This window comes from Mauremys mutica, chromosome 2 (genome assembly GCF_020497125.1).
Source record: "Mauremys mutica isolate MM-2020 ecotype Southern chromosome 2, ASM2049712v1, whole genome shotgun sequence".
In the NCBI taxonomy this organism is placed as follows: domain Eukaryota; kingdom Metazoa; phylum Chordata; order Testudines; family Geoemydidae; genus Mauremys; species Mauremys mutica.
In genome coordinates this window covers 250,014,995-250,027,721 of record NC_059073.1, presented here as the reverse complement: position 1 = coordinate 250,027,721, position 12,727 = coordinate 250,014,995, and the positions used below count along the sequence as shown (strand labels likewise).

Below are 12,727 nucleotides of genomic sequence, written 5' to 3'. Positions count from 1 at the left end.
TAAGTGCTGGACTAATTTGTGCCAGATTTAACTACTGTATACAATAACTTTTAATGAAGCATTTCATCTTCCTATCTGAACAGTGTGCTAGATGAGTAACTTAATCACACTACCAATTACATCTGAAGTGTCATAATACACAAAATATTTTAAAGCAATGCATGACAAAATTTGCTCATGCAGATCTTTCTTTAGCGTTAATAAAACAGAATTAAATGACTCAGAGGAACTATCATACCAGAGCAAATGTGAAAGCGAGAACATTTTCTACACAAGCAAACAATCCTTTTACAGTACTATGCCTTTCTAAATCCCAGTTTCTACAGTTTTAAGTTATCTAGGCTCAATCCTTGAAAGTCAATGGGAGTTTTGACTGACCAGGACTGCAGTATCACCCCTTTTAACTATTATAAACTCTTTCTTGTTTTCAGCCTAGCTCCTCTTTCTGCTTAATTCTGCAGTGAAGTCATAATGAAATTCACAGTCTGTTGCTGTAGAAGCAATTGTGATGTCACGAATTCAGCACTGTAGAAATATGGAGAAGATAGGCTAGGACAGAAACAACGTGAACTGAAACTCAATTAGCAAAAAATAGCATGGTTTGAAAAAAATGTTTTAATGTTATTAATGGTTATTTTAAAAGTGCAGCCCATTGTGAAATTTCTGCCTAACAGGTTAAATCCTTTGCCATCCCAATGCAGAGTAAGAGTCAGCTTGGGCACAAACTGTTTCTTGGGGGCTGTGGGAAGAAATCCAAGCCCATTATGATAATCCTGAGTCTGCAGTAGCTCTCGTCACTTCTGCAGTTCAGCTCCACAGAGATCACTGACTGCTCAATCCATGTAGCAACAGGTCTATGTCCCCAGCATCTGGCCATCCCATGGCCCAATCATTTTTCATTCTCTTAAACACCACTGCATGGAGACATATAGGAAAATCCCTTGCAGTGCTGGGGTCCATGACCCTGTGTGGGCTGCCCAAATCCTGCTATTCCTGCACAAGAGAACCACATCAGTTCCACTGGGCCTGTGGTGTTTTGAAGAGGAAGAGGCAACTTCTGCTGTTAACTGAAAGTTGTATCATTTGTGGGTGTGCTGATATATATCATCTGGAGCAAGCAGACTGAAGCAAATTTGTTCAGGTGCACTGATCATGTGTTGCTCAATTATTTGAAGTTTGTCTACATTTTTGACTCATAATGCCATCATAAGTTTGTACTGAACAACTCATGGCTCGCACATCTCATTACTCAGACACCAGTTTTACTTGCATTTGTCACTTATAAGTTTCAGACAGACTGCTTGCAGTATTTTGAAAAAGAGAAATTTCCCCTTCACAACAATACTTCATTTTAAATGCTATTTTAATTTTTATTCTAGTAATCTGATAATGATGCATCTTTTATCTTAGCATTAAAATGCTGCATTTTTCACTATCTTAGCCCTGGTCTACACACAGCCCCGGGGTCGAACTAGGGTACGCGAATTCAGCTACGTGAATAATGTAGCTGAATTCGAACTACCCTAGTTTGAATGACTTACCCGTCCAGACGCCGCGGAAGCGAACTCCGCGGCTCCAAGGTCGACTCCGCCAACTCCTCCTGCCGCGGTGGAGTACCGGAGTCGACCGCGGCGCTTCCGGAGTTCGAACTATCGCGTCTAGATCAGACGCGATAGTTCGAACTCCGAGAAGTCGAACTCGCCGCGTCAACCCGCGCGGTAAGTATAAACGTACCCTCAATTCACTAATACTGACAACGTTGCGATTTCTAGACTGGTTACTCACATAATAAACATTTGTAATGAACAAAATACATTTAATAACTGTGTGTGCAGATATGTCAATGGAGTGAAACTACAGATCTTCATATGCAGCATTTCTTTTTCTGGGTACATTTACATAATAAAAAAAAGTAATCCTTTAATCTCAAGAAATTATAAGATCCTCTACTGTGCTTGGTAAAGGAATCAAAACATTTAAATCTTTGCTCCTTCCTATACAAACAAGTCAGTCCTCATTAAAAGAAAATTATTTCAAACATTCCAACACGATAGTTAAAACTTCACCTACTCAAAAGATACCAATGAAAACAACAGAGGTATGCTTTTAAATCGAATTTCTCCCATCCCAGAAGAGCTACTGCTTGAACCTGCTTTTTATTTTCTACTACCACGGATGGAAAGAAGGTGCACTGCAGAGGTGCCAGACTCACTGGTACATAATGACTCAACCTGTCGCATCTGAAATGCTGACTGTGGCAAGCGCTGCAGGCTTCAAGAAAACATAATTAAGTCCTGGAACATTCTTCCAGATAAATTTCTATTAAAACTAAATATTCAAAATTATGTGGTTAAGTACCTGTTGCTTGGAGGTAATGAATTATTCATTTGATCTTATAATAAATATTTTAACTTGTGATATACCTGTAAAATACCAAATAGAGGCTGCTCTGCATTTTAATCTGAGCAAAACACGTCTGTATTTGCATGCTCTTTTCAGATATTTTGTTCTTTGTGATTTTGCTGAATTTAAAGTGTTCATGAAAATTGGAGGATTCAAGAACAGAGCCTCTTACTGGATCACTGTATATGGAGTGATCCCAGTTGGGACAAAAATGCCATAAGTATGTCTTATATTTAAGTATTTCCAGGATTTTAGTTTTTTTCTACACAATCTAGGCTTTCATTTAAACAAATAAAGGTCAAAAGTTTCAAATGGGGAGTGTCTAAAACTAGGCACCTAAATCCATACTTAGGCACCAAAATAAGTGGCTTGAATTTCAGAAGTTCTGACCACCCCCAACTCCTACTACTGTCAACAGAAACAGCCTCCGCTCAGACAGCACCTCTAAATCAAGCCACTTGTTTCAGTGCCTAAATACGAATATGCTGCCCAACCTTAAACACCCACATCTGAAAATTTTAGACTAAGTTTCTAGTCCTCTGTATTACTAGATGGCCATCAAAAAACTGTCTCTATCCAAACAACAAACAGCGAAGTTGTGAACTCCAGTCTATACCACACCACTAACCTCAATGAGGTCTCTACTTGGAGTCCAGTTGAGATCTAAAAGACACACAATAAGGTAAAGGATTCCTCCCACTTTAAAAAAAACACATTGTTTTCTAAGCTATTTTTAGAACGTAAACCCTTTGCCTACCCAGTCCTTGGAGTAATAAGACTCTACTGCCACAATGTTTGGAAAAGAAAGAGAATGAGAGTTTCTCTATCCATTTACCTTTGCATTTTAAAAATTACTCCCAATCTCCCTTTTCCTGTTGCAGCTCCAACACAGAACCTCAACTCCAGACCCTAAAATGGGCACATGGCTCACAGCATGTACTTCATCTTGTACTTTAGCTTCCCAGGACTATAAGAGATTTGGTGTCACAAAAATATGAACTGTCTTCATTTTGCTGTCTAATGTTGCATTATTTGAACTGATGCACAAATATTGGAGGTGCTTTTGTTAATGCTACATGCTCACCTAAACTGCAGATCAGTGAAGTTTTACATTGTCATGTACAGGTACACCTGCTATAAAACTGTCCATTTGTTAAAGTTCATAAAGTAAGATGAATGATAAACAAAGAATTCTACATATTTGAAAGAAATGGCTCAAAAGAACTTTCAAAAACTTTCTGCGTGATTGCCGGGCTAACCAAAGTCAGCAATAAGTTTAAAATGTATAACCATTTACTAGTAAATCAATTACACAGTAGAGGACAGTTCCTACAATGCTTCACAAATATTCCTAGCAAAATTCCCTCTAAGTTTCTTCAAGTTTTCCAGCATCCCTGGGCACAACCTGCAAGGATTAATAAGCCACTTAAAACTGACCTATACATTATGCAAGCACAAAGTTGAATATGTAAAGATATAAAGGCTTATAACAGAGGCAGCCTTTGTTCAAAAACTTAGGTTTGGGTATTCAGAATTACTAGTCACAATAAGGAAATCCTTGTACCTTTCTTGACACTTTGGAAGTAGGCTTGCAAATTGTATTTCTGTATCTATTGGTAGAAGGCCCCACAAATGCGGTCCTAAGTGGTCACTTCTCCTGCTTATGCTCAACACACTGAACTAGAACCCTACAAATTCCCACTCCTTGTCTAAAGTTGGTGGGAACATTACATTATCCACTGCGACTTTCAAAATGAATAGGTCTGCCAAAAATCATCTGTGTTGGGCAGAGTGGATATGCAAGACAAAAGAGTTCTCTCTTTTCATTCCCTCTTCTTGTACCTGTGGAGATCAAAGGGTATATATGGCTCCTTGCCCATTCACTCAAACACTTATGTCACACACCTATGCCTCTGGAGATGGGTGCCTGTACGTGGGAGGCAGAGCAAAAGGATGAGGTGAGATCAGGCAGGCAGCATGCTTGCCTGCTGAAACCTCATACCACACTCCATGTATCAATTTAGTGCTCATTCCATCCATATACTCAACTTGGTGTCCAATCCACCCTTGTACCATGTACCAATACTAGAATTCATCTGACCATGGGTCCCACTCCAGCGCCTCACCTGACCACATTGGGGTGCTCAAAGGTCTCCAGGTGCCTCAATACTGCCACCTCACGGATGGTGGAGAGTGGCATTCCCTCCTCGCTTGTCTGCACCCGCACGCGCTTCAAGGCTACAAAACGACCACCATTCTTCAAGTCTCGGGCCTTGAATACCTTCCCATAGGCACCTTCACCAATCTCAGCCACACATTCATACTGCTGGTCAGCTAGGCTCATGCTGTCCTTATCCATGCTGGTGCTGCTTCTTGTCTTGTCTCTGGAGTACCTCAGGTCCTGCTGTTGAACTGGCAGCTTCCTGCAAACTAGTATTTTGCTACTGCTGAAAATGCACTGCACACACCAGTTGCAGAGCTGCCACTGCTGGAGGAGCAGGCAGGATGATTTCACCCTCCTGCTCCCCTGTTCTGCTTCAATACTGTCCCCAAAATGCCTTCTTTCTCTCTCAGCCACCAGAAATTATCATATAGTCTTTGGGATCATTGTCTGGATAAAGCCAGTTAGACCTATGGGACAAAAAAAACCCAAACATTAGAAGTTCATTAGTGTTGGGGTTGTCTCATCTCCAGCATCATTTCTCCCTGTACATAACATGCATCTGCTGCATCTTCAGTTCACTTACTTTACATGGTTTAATAACTGAGAAAAACAGACTGACATACATTATTTGATGAGATGGGTGTATGCAGGACACAGTATGATGCAGATGATGAGAGCAAGTGTAATGCTGTAGGAATGCAAGGCATGAACAGCACTGTATGGTTACTGGGTAGGTTCAACACTGCATAGGGAGGGGTAGTAAGTCAGTGCCAAGAGAAAGGATGGGTACCAGCTCAGTGCTGGGGATGGGGGTGGGATATAGTCCCAGGGCAGGGAGTACCAGCTCAGCGTTGAGTAAGCAGTCCTACAGAAGCAGGTAGCAGCTCAGTGATGAGGATGGACAGAGTCCTAGGGCAGGAGGTAGCAGCTCAGTGATCAGTGGGCAGAGTCGCAAGGTGGAGGAGGGGTAGCAGCTCAGCACTGGGGATGTGTGTGTGTGTGTGAGAGAGATTCTCAAGGCAGGGGGTAACAGGTCAGTGATGGGGCAGGGGAAGAGTCATGGGGAGGAGACAGCAGGTCAGTGATGAGGGGGACTGTCCAGGGGAGGGGATAGCAGGTCAGTGATGGGGGGTGGGGGGAAGTGTCCAGGGGAGGGGGGAGCAGGTCAGTGATGGGGGGGCAGGGAAGTGTCCAGGGGAAGGGGGAGCAGGTCAGTGATGGGGGTGTGGGGAAGTGTCGTGGGAAAGTGTCATGGGGAGGGGGGAGCAGATCAGTGATGGGGGGGTGAGGAAATGTCCAGGGGAGGGGGAAGCAGGTCAGTGATGGGGGTGTGGGAAGTGTCGTGGGGAGGGGGGAGCAGGTCAGTGATGGGGGTGGGGTAGCAGGTCAGTGATGGGGGGGTGGGGAAGTGTCCAGGGGAGGGGGGAGCAGGTCAGTGATGGGGGGTGGGGTTGCAGGTCAGTGATGTGGGGGTGGGGAACTGTCCAGGGGAGGGGGGAGCAGGTCAGTGATGGAGGTGGGGTAGGTCAGTGATGGGGGGGTCGGGAAGTCTCATGTGGACGGGGAAGCAGGTCAGTGATGGGGGGCGGGGAAGTGTCCAGGGGAGGGGGGAGCAGGTCAGTTATGGGGGGTGGGGAAGTGTCCTGGGGAGGGGGGAGCAGGTCAGTGATGGAGGTGAGGTAGGTCAGTGATGGGGGGGTCGGGAAGTATCATGTGGACGGGGAAGCAGGTCAGTGATGGGGGGCGGGGAAGTGTCCAGGGGAGGGGGTAGCAGGTCAGTGATGGGGATGTGGGGAAGTGTCATGGCGGGGGAGCAGGTCAGTGATGGGGATGGGGTAGCAGGTCAGTGATGGGGATGGGGTAGCAGGTCAGTGATGGGGGGCGGGGAAGTGTCCGGTGGAGGGGGGAGCAGGTCAGTGATGGGGGGGGTCGGGAAGTGTCATGGGGGCGGAGCAGGTCAGTGATGGGGGCGGGGAAGTGTCCGGTGGAGGGGGGAGCAGGTCAGTGATGGGGGGGTCGGGAAGTGTCATGGGGGCGGAGCAGGTCAGTGATGGGGGCGGGGAAGTGTCCGGTGGAGGGGGGAGCAGGTCAGTGATGGGGGTGGGGGGAAGTGTCGTGGGAAAGTGTCATGGGGAGGGGGGAGCAGGTCAGTGATGGGGGGACAGGAGCAGGTCAGTGATGGGGGGCGGGGAAGTGTCTGGGGGAGGGGGGAGCAGGTCAGTGATGGAGGGGCGGGGAAGTGTCCCTGCGAGTGGGGAGCAGGTCAGTGATGGGGGGGGGGACAGGTCAGTGATGGGGAGTCGGGGAAGTGTCTGGGGGAGGGTGGAGCAGGTCAGTGATGGGGGGGCGGGGAAGTGTCAGGGGGAGGGAGGGAGCAGGTCAGTGATGGGGGTGGGGGAGCAGGTCAGTGATGGGGGGATAGGAGCAGGTCAGTGATGGGGGCGGGGAAGTGTCCGGTGGAGGGGGGAGCAGGTCAGTGATGGGGGTGTGGGGAAGTGTCGTGGGAAAGTGTCATGGGGAGGGGGGAGCAGGTCAGTGATGGGGGGACAGGAGCAGGTCAGTGATGGAGGGGCGGGGAAGTGTCCCTGCGAGTGGGGAGCAGGTCAGTGATGGGGGGGGGACAGGTCAGTGATGGGGAGTCGGGGAAGTGTCTGGGGGAGGGTGGAGCAGGTCAGTGATGGGGGGGCGGGGAAGTGTCAGGGGGAGGGAGGGAGCAGGTCAGTGATGGGGGTGGGGGAGCAGGTCAGTGATGGGGGGATAGGAGCAGGTCAGTGATGGGGGGGCGGGGAAGTGTCTGGGGGAGGGGGGGAGCAGGTCAGTGATGGGGGGCGGGGAAGTGTCCCTGGGAGTGGGGAGCAGGTCAGTGATGGGGGGGAGCAGGTCAGTGATGGGGGGGCGGGGAAGTGTCTGGGGGAGGGGGGAGCAGGTCAGTGATGGGGGGTCAGGGAAGTGTCTGGGGGAGGGGGGAGCAGGTCAGTGATGGGGGGGCGGGGAAGTGTCTGGGGGAGGGGGGAGCCGGTCAGTGATGGGGGGTCGGGGAAGTGTCTGGGGGAGGGGGGAGCAGGTCAGTGAGGGGGGTGGGGGAGCAGGTCAGTGATGGGGGGCGGGGAAGTGTCTGGGGGAGAGGGGGAGCAGGTCAGTGATGGGGGGTCGGGGAAGTGTCTGGGGGAGGGGGGAGCAGGTCAGTGATGGGGGTGGGGGAGCAGGTCAGTGACGGGGGGCGGGGAAGTGTCTGGGGGAGGGGGGAGCAGGTCAGTGATGGGGGGTCAGGGAAGTGTCTGGGGGAGGGGGGGAGCAGGTCAGTGATGGGGGGCGGGGAAGTGTCCCTGGGAGTGGGGAGCAGGTCAATGATGGGGGTGGGGGAGCAGGTCAGTGATGGGGGGCGGGGAAGTGTCTGGGGGAGGGGGAGCAGGTCAGTGATGGGGGGGAACAGGTCAGTGATGGGGGGTCAGGGAAGTGTCTGGGGGAGGGGGGAGCAGGTCAGTGATGGGGGGGAGCAGGTCAGTGATGGGGGGGCGGGGAAGTGTCTGGGGGAGGGGGGAGCAGGTCAGTGATGGGGGGGCGGGGAAGTGTCTGGGGGAGGGGGGAGCAGGTCAGTGATGGGGGGTCGGGGAAGTGTCTGGGGGAGGGGGGAGCAGGTCAGTGATGGGGGTGGGGGAGCAGGTCAGTGATGGGGGGTCGGGGAAGTGTCTGGGGGAGAGGGGGAGCAGGTCAGTGATGGGGGGTCGGGGAAGTGTCTGGGGGAGGGGGGAGCAGGTCAGTGATGGGGGTGGGGGAGCAGGTCAGTGACGGGGGGCGGGGAAGTGTCTGGGGGAGGGTGGAGCAGGTCAGTGATGGGGGGGCGGGAGCAGGTCAGTGATGGGGGGGCGGGGAAGTGTCTGGGGGAGGGGGGAGCAGGTCAGTGATGGGGGGGCGGGGAAGTGTCTGGGGGAGGGGGGAGCAGGTCAGTGATGGGGGTGGGGGTGCAGGTCAGTGATGGGGGGCGGGGAAGTGTCCCTGCGAGGGGGGAGCAGGTCAGTACCCGGAGGAACAGCAGAAACGCCCCCAGCCAGGGGGCAAGGGAGCCCCGCGGGAGAGGAAGCGGCTCAGCGCCCTGCCCCGCGGAAGGGAGGCGCCGCCTGTCTCCGGGAGCAGCAGCCGGCTGCCCAGCCCTAGGGAAGTACGTCCCGCGGGGCCAGGCCGCTGCGTGCCTCAGGCGTTGGGGCGCCCCCCGCCGGGGGCACTGCTCCGTGCCTCCCACGGCGCGCGTGTGTGTGAGGTCGGGGAGAAGGGGCCTGGCTCGGAGTGCGCCTCAGGCTCCGCGCGCACCGCGGCGGCGTTGAGTAGCGCTCCGAGGGATCGGCCAGAGCCGCTATTGCTGAACCGCGGAGGGTTTCGCCCATGCAGAGTTACTGCCGGGCACCGGAGGGGGAACCCCCAAGCAGCCCCCCCCAGGGCTGCCCGCGAGGGGAACCCCCAGACAGCCCCCCTACCAGGGCTGCATGCGCAGAATCACCCCCTAGAAACAAACGTCTTCTTACGAGTGCATGCTCGGGAAATCCCCTCGCACAAATCCCCCAACAAGAATGCTTGCGGGACCGGGGGGGGGGAGGGAGGGCAAAACCACCCCCCGGGTAAGAATGCGTGCAAGGAGGGCCCCCCAAAGCAGCCCCCCATAGGGATGCATGCAGCGGCAGAAGGGGACTCCCCCGACAACAAGCACTGGGGATCCCACCGAAACACCCGAAAATAGAAAACAGGCGTGAACGGGCCCCCCACGCAGACTCGTGCCCCGGCACCATGCACGGCTGTTCCCCCCCCCCCCCCCGGAATACATGCAGGAGGGGGACGGCAGAAACCGTACCCCCAGCGCCAGGGCTGAACGTCTTGGGGGCCGGCCCCACAAAGCCCCGATCCCACCGTTCGAGGGAGAGAAGCCCCCTTAGCCACAAAACCACCCAGCCGGGCAGGGGCTGTTTGCGGGGCGTTCGGCAGTAAGACTACATGGTAGGAGAAGCACATGGCCACTTCCAGTTACCTGGTCCGCTCCACAGCTGCCCCGATCGCCGCACGAGCCCCAGATAAGCTTCCGCAGGGGGAAAAAATAACCTTCCCCGAAGCAAACCTCCCATTCGATTACCGCGAGCGAAGACCCCAACCGGGTAATAAATATTCACATGATGATGCCGCCCGCAGGTCTCTGCCGCGGCAGCCCAGGCCACACAGGTAGCTGCAGCAGCTGCTCCTCCTCGACTCTGCTGCTGCCCTCAGCTCGCATCCTCCTGCAGCAGCCTGGCAGCACCTTCCTGCCAAGGGAACTTTAACTCAGAACCAGAGCGGCTTCGGCCTCCCACCCCCTGCCTGGGAAGGGAAAAAAAAAAGCGACTCAAAGTCCCGTGTTCACCAGGCTGCAGCTGATCAAAGCCCTGCAGCAGGCTGCACCACGCAGCTGCCCCGTGTGCGGGGCTTGTAAACCAGCCCTCCACGCCGCCCGCTGCTGCTGCTTCTCTAGCCTCTCTCGGCTCCTGCTCACTCTGAGAACAGTGGCGGCAGCACAGCTCGCAAACCTCCCCCCCACCTCAACTTTTTTTTCCCCTTGCTTTCCCACGCTGGCTGAATGTGACTTGACCCCGTTTCAAAAAAGTTTGACATAGTGCTTTAACATTTCCGCATTCCTCTCCGACTACAAAGGCTGCAGCCGCCTCCTTCTGCTTTCTGTCTCTGCTCTCTGTCTTCACACTCAATGAAATCCTTCATGTGCCTCTGCCAAAGGCAGCCACATACCGCAAGGGTCGCCGCTAGCGCAACTGCCAGAGGCATGCACCCCAGGGGGGAGAGAGAGAGACATCATTAGGGAGCAAAAACCGTAAGGTGATTCTTATTTGCACTGAGGCAGCGCCAAAGGACCCCCGGTCATAACTGGGGCACTGTTGTGCTAGGTGCTGTATAAACATAATTATTTATATTGCTGGAGCCCCCAAAGGCCTGATTCAGAGGTAGGGGCCCATATGCAAGAGCAGTGCAAACACCTAATAATAAATATTACTACTTGGGCTTTTAGTGCTTTTCATTTAGAGATCTCAAAGGAAACATGGTCCCGGCAAGAAGATCTTTATTATTATTTGCTAAGCAATCACAATGTGTTTGACATTGACAAGACAAAAACCAAGAGCAATCCCTGCCCCAAAAAGCTTCCAGTGGGATGGGGGAAATGAACACTTTGCAGGGCACTTCACTGCTGCAGGGAATACTTTATACAAAGTTGATTCCTACAAATATTGAAATTCACTGCAGAAGAATGCACAAAACAGATGCCAAACTACTCTCTCAGTAGGGGAAAACACATCTGGAATTCTTGAGCCTCATTCCCTCCCAATTGATCCATTCCACCAAATTCTTCTCAGAACCTCAAGGACAATTATGGAATTCAGAAACTCATCAGAATCAGTTCATTTAGTGCTTAAACTAGCTGGGACCGAGATCTCTCACTTATTTTTGGAGGTGGAGGATAGGCTAGCTGGAAGGGAGGAAAAGGGTACAAAGCATAAATTAAATTCATGAAGTACAGAAGTCATTCTGTGCTGAAGTTTTTGCATCATACACAGTGTTATGTACTAATGTCTTTAGGTGCTGAAAATAACTCAGAATATATGGTTTTATGTACATAATATTATATAATTAAAAGACCTCCACACAGAAAGACATGCACAGAATTATTTTTTTAAACTAATATGACATGTCCTCTCAGCTGTCAGCTGAAATCTAGTTGGAGGTGCTGGTTCTACCACACACTCTGAAAACTAGGGCAGATAAACTTCAAGGCTCCATCTTTGTTTCTGACCAGTTTAGAAGCATCACTTGGACTGGGGCTACTGAGAAAAAAATTGAGCATCCCTGACTTCATTTGGGAGGAGAAATGGAACTTTGTGCCAAAGAACTGGGAGTCTTCAGCAAATAAAATGTTATGTGCTGGGCACTAGAATTTTCAGAAGTCCGTGCATACATTGCAAGATCTACAGAAACCAAATTTGTGCTCCTAATATACCTTATTTGATTAATGAAAATAGAAATTCCCCAAATGTTTTGTTAAATTAATGTTAAGCTTGCTAAAGCAAGTGACAAACATTGTTAGAAAAACATATACCCAAAAAGTTAGTTAGAAATCTCAAAACTTTAGCATATGTAAATAAAATAATCTAAATATTCATATGTGTATATTAATACTTTTTCTAAAAAAATTCTATACATGAATATTGACATTACATTACATCTGTATGCACATTACCTTGGCTTATCATTTCCATACTTTTTAATGTTCAGAGCTTTTCAACTGTAACATTCTTGGTCCCCACCCCCACTTTAACAACCTTGGACCAGATTCATATACATAGGGCATAAACTACATCTCTGAGTGCAACAGTATTCACTTTTGAGGAAGGACAGGCGGCAGTATTTGCTGCTTGCCCTACTTAGAGGATTCCACAAGGGAAAGGTAGCTTTAAATTCTAGCTGGGTCTTTCCTGGAACCCTATTGATGGAGCCTGCCTGTGAGAGGCATTGAATCAGTTACATGTACAACTTCATATTCAGCACGTGCAATGTGGGAGGGATAACACTGCTATTAAGCCCTTATGTTTTCCATTTCCATTGCAACTTTTGTGTTCAAATTTGCAGCTTTAACATTTCACCATTACTAAATTTTGCACATCACAAAACCCATCCTTAAAGCATTCTCTATATAAACACTTATTAGAGAATATATTTCATTGTTCGGTGTAGTATAAATGTTTTGTCTGCATGAATTTGTGATGGTCCAATACTAATAAGTGGTGAAACCATGAATAACTTATGCTACTCATTCTACCAAATAGATTCCAATAAACCATCTCTACCATACTACCCAGTTATGAATTTGCTACATTGTACATGGTTTTATAGAATTTTAGGAATCTTTCAGAGAGTTTTAAAAGTGCTATGGGGTAGTTTTTAATTTTTTTTCTGTGTGTGTCTTTCCACCTGTAAGGCCAGCTGCTTGAGTTACCTTGAACCCTGCTGTGCAGGGTTCAGATTATTCCTACACACCTCTAAAATGAGCTAACAGCTTTTCTGTACCTAAAAATTAAGTGATTTCAGGCAGAATTTCAAAATATACTTCAGTATAAACATCCGATTAAAAATGGG

The 12,727-nt window shown here is 49.9% G+C and overlaps 1 protein-coding gene across 5 annotated transcripts in view; it reads right to left on the bottom strand.

Moving 5' to 3' along the window:
• CDK6 (cyclin dependent kinase 6) overlaps window positions 1-10,054 on the bottom strand; it is a 180,068-nt gene extending 170,014 nt beyond the window's left edge. Inside the window, exons 1-2 of one of the 5 annotated variants that reach the window (XM_045003118.1) lie at window positions 9,585-10,054; window positions 4,530-5,034 (exon numbers count right to left, since the gene is read on the bottom strand). In XM_045003118.1, coding sequence (XP_044859053.1) covers window positions 4,530-4,762 — 233 coding nt within the window. In that variant the 5' untranslated portion in view covers window positions 4,763-5,034; window positions 9,585-10,054. Of the gene's footprint in view, window positions 1-4,529; window positions 5,035-5,190; window positions 5,391-8,588; window positions 8,998-9,410; window positions 9,431-9,584 lie in introns of those variants that run through there. The other 4 variants (XM_045003114.1, XM_045003117.1, XM_045003115.1 and 1 more) reach the window with 4 other exon arrangements.
• Window positions 10,055-12,727: the final 2,673 nt, after the last annotated feature.